Source organism: Chrysochloris asiatica, unplaced genomic scaffold (assembly GCF_000296735.1).
Source record: "Chrysochloris asiatica unplaced genomic scaffold, ChrAsi1.0 scaffold00273, whole genome shotgun sequence".
NCBI lineage: Eukaryota > Metazoa > Chordata > Mammalia > Afrosoricida > Chrysochloridae > Chrysochloris > Chrysochloris asiatica.
In genome coordinates, this window is record NW_006408791.1 from 723,768 (window position 1) to 733,154 (window position 9,387).

At 52.3% G+C, this 9,387-nt stretch overlaps 1 protein-coding gene across 1 annotated transcript in view; it reads right to left on the reverse strand.

The window, feature by feature from the left end:
- Positions 1-9,387, reverse strand: part of ZNF423 (zinc finger protein 423) — a 311,738-nt gene that overhangs the window by 177,702 nt on the left and 124,649 nt on the right. The window contains exon 2 of the mRNA XM_006874383.1: positions 986-4,200. Within this exon, the coding sequence (XP_006874445.1) occupies positions 986-4,200 (3,215 nt within the window). The remainder of the gene's footprint in view (positions 1-985; positions 4,201-9,387) is intronic.

Sequence of the window (9,387 nt, forward strand, 5' to 3'; positions counted from 1 at the left end):
CTTTCTCTCCCTCTTTCTCCACCTCCTTCTCTAAATCCCAGAGCCCCAGACTCTGAAACTAAGACCAAACACCCTCAACAAACATCTGTATTCCTACAGGCGATCCTTCTCCAAATCCTGCCTCCCCACCAGTGGCACCAGCAGCAGCCTTTGGGGAAAGATGCTTAGAGATCCACTTGGCACCTCCTTGGTATGGAAACAAACACAAACTCAATGGGAATCCCCAGCCTGGCCTGTCTGACAGCCACGAGCCACGTCACCATTCTGGTACCACTCCCTGTACCCAGGGCTTCTGTGAGGCCAACAGGAACCTTGACCCTCTCTCCTCACCCCCTGCTGCATTAAACCAGGGCTCCCAAGGCAGGGTTCATTTCTGCTTCTCCTTGGCTCCTACATGCCCCAAAACAGAATAGGTGCTCAGGACAAATATGATGAATGACTAATGAATCAACCAATCAATCAATAATAGCAGTAACTGATTCACCAGGGTCCTTCCACACACCAGCCACTGCACTAACAATGCTGGAGATGCTGATGAAAATAATATTAGATGGTAATGACAGCAGCTTGATTGAGCCCTTACTAAGTGCCACCACATTCAAAGACCTTGGCATGTATATTATCACATAAAATTGTCAAACTGAATAGGCCTACCCCAGATCAAGAGCATCACTCATGTGGGTGAGTCAGTGTCCTGGGCCCTTTTCCACATTCATCCATGAAGTCAACACAGTCCCCCCATCTCACAGATGAGCACTTAACGAAGGCCCAGGAGAGATAAATAATAATGTAAGGGATGCCACATATCTGGATAGGATAAGACAACTCTGGGTTCAAACTTAGGCAGTCTGCTGCAGATTAGATGTGCCCACCATGGTACTAGAGGCTGCCTCCCTGTGCTTCTGAAAGGAATGCCACCAGGAGATATGAGGTCAGGGTGTGAGTGGGGCTCCTCTGGGGAGCAGGCTCTGGTGTACACACTCACCCGGGGCACTGGTGACGTCTGGGCGCCTTTTCGGGACCCGCTGGTCTCTGGCGTGAGGTCACGGTGGTCCACCTGCATGTGACTCTCCAGGTCCTCAGCACTCTCAAACTTCACACTGCACTCGGGGCAACGTAGGCCCACACAGGGCCGGTCTGCAGGCTCAGGCGGGGCCAGACTGCCCACCTGTCCGTTGGCACTGCGGGCCATGCAGCCAGCACAGAGGCCGTAGGGCAGCCCATTGACGTCCAGCTTCACCAGGTCCTGCTTGCTGCGGAACTCCTTGAGGCACAGGGCGCACTTGTAGAGCTTCTGCAGGCCCTGGCCATTGGGAGAGGGCGCCGCCGAGCTGCTCGCCAGCTTCTGCATGTGAAATGTGCCATGGATCTTGAGCTCAAGCGTGGAGGTGACTGTCTGCATGCAGACGACACAACGGAAGCCTGTCAGTGAGTTGCGCAGGTCAGGATGCATCTGGCAGTGCTCGATGAATTCCTCCTCGCTCTGCAGCGGCATTTTGCAGATGCGACAGGTGCCTGTGTCCAGGCTCTTGCTGTGAGTCACCTTGTGCTCGGTGAGCGTCAGCAGTGAAGGGAAGCGCTCACCACAGATGGGACACATGTAGTGCTTGGCGGGGCCCCGGTGAGTCTGCAGGTGCTCCCGGAGCCCATTCTCCGAGAAGAAAGTTCGCGAGCAAACGTTACACTTGTGGCTGCCCTTGATGAGCTCGGCCTTCCTGCGTGAGCCGTCGTCCTCGCCAGGCCGGATGTTGTGGTCTCGGAGCCGATGGTTCTGCAGTAGTACCTCCATGGTGTAGGCTGCCCCACAGATGTCACAGCCATACATGGGCTCTGACGCATCCACATCATCCTCACTAGCCTCGTGGCTGTTAGGTGCCTCTGGGTTCTTGAGCAGCATGCCCTGTAGGTCAGCCGGCTCGGCCTTTTTGGGAGTGGCGGGGGGCACCCCGTTGGCTGTGCCATTCTCAGTGGCTGCATCAAACACACAGTGTTTCTCCCTCAGATGCTTCTCCAGCAGGATTATGGCGTGGAAGGCCTTGCTGCAGAACTTGCAGTTGTACTTCTTGCTATGCGTGGTGATGTGGCACTGCAGCTCCACCTCGGTGCTGAAGGTCTCCCCACAGAAGATGCACTTGTGGGCCTTGGCCGGGTTCCCCAGGTGGCTGTGCTTGACGTGCACCTGCAGGTCGGCCTCCTTACGGAAGTCCCAGTTGCAAGCTGTGCAGCGGTACATCTTCTTCTCATTGCTGTGCTTCACTGCCAGGTGCACCTGGATGGACACCTTGGAGTCAAAGACCTCCTGGCACAGGGTGCAGTGGTACAGCACAAAGGTGTGCATGTCCAGCAAGTGCTTCTGCAGGTCATCCACCGAAGAGAACTGCTTGTCACAGCTTTCACACACGTAGTGGGTGGATGTGGTCATGTAATGCACCGTCAGGTGCTGCAGGAGAGACTCCTGGGAGTCGAAGTCCTCTTTGCATTGGGGGCATGCCTGCTTCCGCAGGAGCAGCTCCAGGTGCAGCTTCAGGTGGGTCTGGAAGCTTTCAAAGTTGGAGAACTTGAGGTCACACTGGTTGCAGGGGTACTCGCCATTGGAGATGGAGCTGGCAGTGGCTGAAAGCCTCTGCCGTTTCGGGGAAGACACCTCCACGTCGGATGAGACTGGGCTCTGCTCAGTCTTGGACTTCTTGCTGTGCGCCAGTGGGATGTTCTTGTGGTTCTCCTTGATGTGTTTGGTGAGCTTCAGGATGGAGCCAAAGATGGGTGAGTTGGTGCAGTAGGGGCAGGAATAGACCTCCATAAAGGACTGTGAGGGTTGCACGACCGGGGACTCAAGCTTGGCACTGCCAACATTGCAATGAGCCTGTTGGATGTGTTCGGTAAGGGAGGACTCAGTGAGGAAGCCCATGGAGCACTGGTTGCAGAAGAAGGCGTTGTTGCCATCTGGAGGGTTGGCATTGGGTCCACAATGGGATACTCGGATGTGCTCCTGCAGGCTGTTGATATCAGCAAACATCTCGGGGCAGTAGTTGCAGTGGAAGGCAGAGATGTTGCCAAACTGCATCACAGGGTAGGCATGGTTCTTGTGTAGCTTGCGGACATGCTCATTGAGGTTGTAGAGGGTGGGCATGGAGTCCAAACAGATCTGGCACGTGTGGCTCTGCTGGGGTTTATCTGCATGGATGGTCTTCAGGTGGATCTCCAACACAGCCAGGCTGTTAAAGTCCCGCTTGGAGCAGTAGGGGCAGCTGTAGACGACCTTAGACCAGCCCTGCCCATCATCCCGAATCTTCTTCTGCCCCCGCAGTGGCTTCAAGGTCGAGTCTGGGGTGGAGCCACGCTCCACAGAGGCACTGGAGTCAGGTGTGGCACTGCTCATGGAGGCCACGCTGCCCAGCACGGGGTCAGGGCTGATGCTGTGGTTACTGGAGTCGGGCTGCCGGTGGCTGTCCAGGTGGCAATAGACCCCCTCCACTGAGAAGAACTGCTCAGGGCACATGGGACACTTGTGTTTCTTGTTGGCGTGGGCTTGGTGGATGTGGGTGAGCAGCGTGTTCTCGTCGACGAAGACCTCGGGGCAATGGATGCACTGCAGGTCGGCCTTCTCAGAGAGTTGGGGGTGGCGGGTAAGCACGTGCTTCTCCAGCTCCTCTGTCTGGCTGAAGGTGTCCTCACAGTAGTCGCACATGAAGTCGTCCTTCTTGGCCTCCTTCTCTGACTTGGCCAGGTGCTCTTTGTTCTTCTTATGGGCTTGCATGTGGCTCTGCAGCGAACTGGTGGAGGAGAAGCCGCGCTTGCAGACAGTGCACTTGAAGGGCTTGCTGGAGCTGTGTGTCTTCAGGTGGATCTTGAGGTGGTCGCTGCGGGAGAAGGCCGCCTCACACTCGTGACAGTGGTACTTCTTGTCACCCGTGTGCAGCTTGATGTGCCGGTCACGGCTCCTCTTGTGCTTGAAGAGGCGGCTGCAGTAGGTGCACTTGAACGGCAGCTTGTCGCTATGGATCTGCTCGTGCCTCTTCAAGTAGCTCAGGCGGATGAAGGACTTGTCGCAGAACTGGCAAGGGTACGGCAGGCCTGTGCCCCCTTCTTCTTCGCCAAGGCCCAGGTCACACCCATCCCCGATCATCTGCGTGGGTGACGCAACATCCTTACTGGAGGGAGATGAGGCCACCCAGGAGAGTTGTGGGTCGTCATCACCATCTGCAGGAGAAAGGCAGAGAGTAGATTAGAGGCAATTCCCAGGGCCACAGAGAAACAAGGACAGAGCCGGCGGCTCGACAGCACTCAGGCGGGGGCTGTGCAGCTGGTTGACTCTTTGAGAGATGTGTAGGAGGGTATATCCAGGGGCCCAGAACCCAACAGGCACAAAAGTCTTCAGTCCGTAGAGGGCGTGCATCTTACAAGGGGCCGTTAGTACATGGAGGGTAAATGCTTCACCGCTCAACACCACCTGCCTAACACACAAGGCTAAGGTGGTTCAGCCACTTCTCTGATGAGAGAGGGAGACCAAAGTCATAGGAAATGACTGCCAAAAGGAAGACAAGTTACATCACCTGGTCAGGACTTGGGGTTGATGTTCTCTCCAACCCCTAATCCTGATGGGAAACCCCATTAGACCTCAGAGGAATAAGCAACAATTTACAAAACTAAAAAAATAATGAATCAAATGCACTTTAATGAATTGGTTGTAGCACACTCTTAGGGGGAAGGGAGGCTAATGAGTCAGGAGACTACTGCCTCCAACAGCAGAGCTGCGCATCAAGTGTGAAGTGGCAGGACATAGGCATCGGACACCAAAAACAAAGGGAAATGAGCAAAGATCTGTCCATAAAACTCTGCGGTGCACACCTCACCCCCAGACTCTCCCAGGTTCACCCCGGACCCTGGGATGTGGCCTGGTGGTGATCAGAAGGTGGTCACCAGCTCCGAGCTGGAGCACTCTTAGATTTGCACAGCAAGTAAGCAAGGCCCTCTTCAGATTCCTGCATGTCCCATCCCCAGCAGCACTAGCCGGTCCAGCCTCAGAAAAAGCCAGAAACATCCAAGTGTGGGCTGTCACTGAGAAAACAAAGGCACACAGGATGTAGCTAATAAAGCCTGAGAAGTTCCCCATGACAAAGCGGGGGCAGGCGAGCCTGGGCAGCCTGAGCAGGGAGTGAGTTCTGACTGAGCAGGGAGTGAGTTCTGCAGCTCAAGTTTCGCATCGGGTGGATTTAAAACTTAATAATGAATGAAATGTACCACAGGCTGCAGTGGGCAGGGGAGAGACAAACAAAAGCTCAGATTCCACTGCACCAACCTTCCTATTAGAAAGAAACCACTGCCCAGCCTCTCCAGCCTCTCCAGCCCCGAGCAGCCCACTTGACCTTCAGAAAGCTGCTCAGATAGAAACAGGAGGGCTTCGCTCCTGGAGGGAAGGGGCAGGGGCATCACCATCACATCCACAGGCATGAGCATGTTCCCGCACACACCTGCTCACATACACACGTCACTTCCACAATTCACACACAGGCATACACCATGACACTTAACACACGCTGATAGTCTGAAGTACAACCTACTCATACATATACACACACCCATTCACACTACCACACTCATCCTCCCACACACACTCACCAACACTCAAACACACCCTCACACACTCAGTGACACATACCATCTGAGCAGCACAACACCTACCCAGGTTTGGGAACCCTGAGGCACATGGCAGCTGCCTCTGCTGTCCCAGATTAACTCTAAGACTTAAGGAGATGCAAGGCCTGACTTGAGAAGGTCTTGAGGGGTCCTTGGCTGGTGGCTCTGAGAGGCCCTAGGTCCCAGCCTTGGCGTGTGGAGGTCTGCCTGTCTGGTCTGCCGGCAGTGCTGGAAAAACTGTCTGATGGATCTTGTGCGTCCACCCAGCCCAGTAGACGGTGCCTTCCAGAACTCCCTCCCAGAGCGAGGGTGCCTGCTCCCCCGAGGGGCTTCACATTACGGGCCCTTCGGATGAGAAGGATGCAGCCCCTGCCAGCTCCTAGATTAGATGTGGCAGAAGGCTCCTGCTTGCTAATTCCCAGCTCTAGCCAGCTGGGCTCTGTGGGGCGCAGACAAAAGGGGCCCAAGGGAGGGCTGGCGAGAGCTGAAGCAGCTGGGGGACCAGCTTGGCCCTTGCCCCTGGCAGGCTCCACTGGCTTTTCATTGTTTTAACTGGAATTTACTCAAGCTACCACTGAATCCCACCACGGGCTGCGGACTCTGGTCAGTGACTTCTCACACACTTTAGACAGGACCATCATCAGGGTACTGACAGGAAACTAAGGCACAGTCCAACTGACTTGTGCATGGAAATGACTGCTCAGGAAATGTGGCTGAAAGCATCCAACAAGGTCACAGCCTCGAAGGAGAGAACTCAAGAGGCATGCTGTCTGCACCCATGTGCCAGGCCTTCAGCACAGCTAAGTCGTGATCTCCTTGGATTCCTTCCTGATGAGGACTACTGGGACCATCCGATTGTTTCCAGTTCAGGGAGGAGCCAACCGAGGCCCAGGGGGCCCAGGAGCTCCCAGGGCTGAGTGCAGAACACAGGGAGAACCTCAGTCAGTTCATGGGATTCTGAAGCCCTTGGCAGCTTCAGAATCAGTAAAACAAGGCTGAAGTCTTACAGAAGCAGGGATTTCTGCTGGAGTGCATTTCAAGCTGCCACTCCTCTGTTGATCCATCCATCCCAGGAGCCTCCCCAAACCTCTCAGACTCTGTGAGCTCATCAGAAAAACAGGATTTACCCTCAAGGAACCTGTGAAGTGGGTGAGAGAGATGACTATGGAAACGCACTATTGTTTCACTTAGATGAAATGTCCAGAAAAACCACATCTGTAGTGACCGGAAGCAGATGAGTGGCTTCCTGAGGCTGGCGGTGGGTGTAGGGCCTGCAGGTAGACAGGTCAGAGGGATCTTTGGGAGACGATGGAAATGTTCCAGCACTAGAGAGTGGAGACAGTAGCATAGCTCTGCAAATGTGCGAACATCATTGAGCTGCATGCTTAAAATGAGTGAGCTTTGTGGTACGTAAATTATACTTCAACAAAGCTGTTAAACAAATGCACAATTTGGCCAATAATAATCATTAGTACTAATTAGTACACGCGTGCTAATAATATTAGCAGCTACATTGACTGAGCATGTCCCACGTGCCAGCACTGTGCTAAGTGCTTCTATTATCGCAATTAATTTCTTTTAATGCACACAACAGCCCTATCTGGTTGTTACCAGTGACATCCCATTTTGAGGACAGGAAGCTGAGGCTCAGGGAGGGGGGTGGGGCACCGCAGTGTGGCATAGCCAAGGCATCTGAGGCTCAGGGTCTTGCCACCCTGTCTTCCATGTCAGTCATTCACCCCCCAGCCTTGAGACACCTGCTGCTGTGGAGTCCACCTGGAGGAGACTTATCCCACCCTGCACGACAGTACCAGAGCACCCAGGATTCACTGCAAGCTTGGCAGGCTGACTTTATTTTTCTGCAAACACGTTTCAAAACAAAAGCAAAGCACATTATTCTGGGAGTGCCAAAACTGAGCAACTGCTGAGATTATAATCATTGAACTGAAATAAAAATAAGGCTCCTTAAACTGAAAAGGCCCAACCAGGGACAGTAGGCATGTTGGCATATAAAAGCCCCAAACTCAGATTGCCCTATTTAATACCTTTTATCCAAGCAGCATTCAAATGCTGCCATCCCACCTCCTCCAAGTGCATTTAGCTTTGCAGACGTTTAGTTTCGTGCCTCCGAAGAAGGTGGAGGGATGGATGGTGTACTTGCATGAGTGGCAAGGGTGGAAGAGGTTCTTTTTATGGCAGCAGTATACATACACACACAAACAATGGAACACATACTCCTAGCAGAGAGGCAGAGCCCCAGGTGTGTCTGAGCAGAACTGTGTTCCATAGGACTTTCAACGGCTGAATTTTCTCTCAAGACAGCTCTGGGTGGACTCAAACCTCCAACCTTTCAGTTAGTTGCAACACTTCAACCATTTGTACTACTCAGGAACTCCATAGAAAAGGAAAAGTGTGCAGAAATGGGGTGAAGGCATTCCCTAGATACCTGCTGTTTAACTTGAACATTCCAGAACTTTGGAAAAGTAGCCAGCCCCACCGGCTACTTTTTAAATTCACAGGTAAATGCTTGTATGGATGTTACTGCGTGCCAGGCATGCCTTTAGGTTTTCACATTTATTAACTTATTTAATCTTCACAACAGCCCGATGATATCAGTGTTGTTAACCTGGGGATTATAATGATTATTAATTATTAAAGATGAGAAAACTGAGGCACAAAGAAGCTGAGTAGCCAGAATTTTGTTGTTATCTGGTTTGGAGTTGGTACTTCTACCCAGGGTGCTACATTGCCTCCCTCCCTCCTTTGGGAGGAGGGGCTGTCCCAGGGGAAGATTCAGTGGGAGATGATGTAACCAGCGTCAGACAATCAAAGAAATGTTAACAAAATGAGAAGAATATCACTTTCAAAACAGAGATTCACAGAAAACAATAGATGTTGGCAGGGATGTGGAGAAGCTGGAACCCTCATTCACTGCTGGTGGGAATGCAAAATGGCACAGCTGCTGTGCCTTAACAGTTTGGCACTTCCTAAAAAAGTTAGCCAGAATTACTATTGATCCCAGTCCTAGGTCTAGACCAGGGGTAGAGAATGCCCAGCCCACAGGTTGTATGTTGTTGTTAAGTGCTTTTGAGTCGGTTCCGACCCATAGCAACCCTGTATAGGGTTTCCGAGGAGCAGCTGGTGAGCTTGAACCGTGGACCTTGCAGTTCAAATGGCTTTGCAATCTGGCACATTAACCCACACCACCACATCTGGACTCCATGGGTTGTATGTATAAGGCCCACAAAATCATTTAGTCTGGCCCTGTCAAGGCAACTGCAGCTCCAGCCATCATATTGTTGTGTTGTGTTGTTAAGTGCCATGGAGTCGGTTCTGACTCAGTGACTCTGTGTTGAGTTCCCAAGGAGCAGCTGGTGGGTTTGAATTGATGACATTTTGGTTTGCAGTCCAGTGCTGATCCACAGCACCACACCAGAAGTCCATAGCTATCATATTAGGGATGAGTTAATTAAATGTTTGACCAAATATAGCAAAGTAATTTTTTTAGTTGCTAACTTTGCTTGGCCTGTGAATAATATTATAAATTTTGGGAGGAAAAAGGTTCACCACCCCTGGTCTAGACTCAAAAGAAGTGAGGGCAAGAACACAAGCAGAAACCTGAACACCGAAATTCACTGCAGTACTGGTCATATGGTCTGTTCCACAGTCTGCCCCTGGCCTTGTCTTCACTGATGATATGGAGCTTTTCCATCTTCTCTTTCCACAGATGTAGTCAATTTGATTTCTATG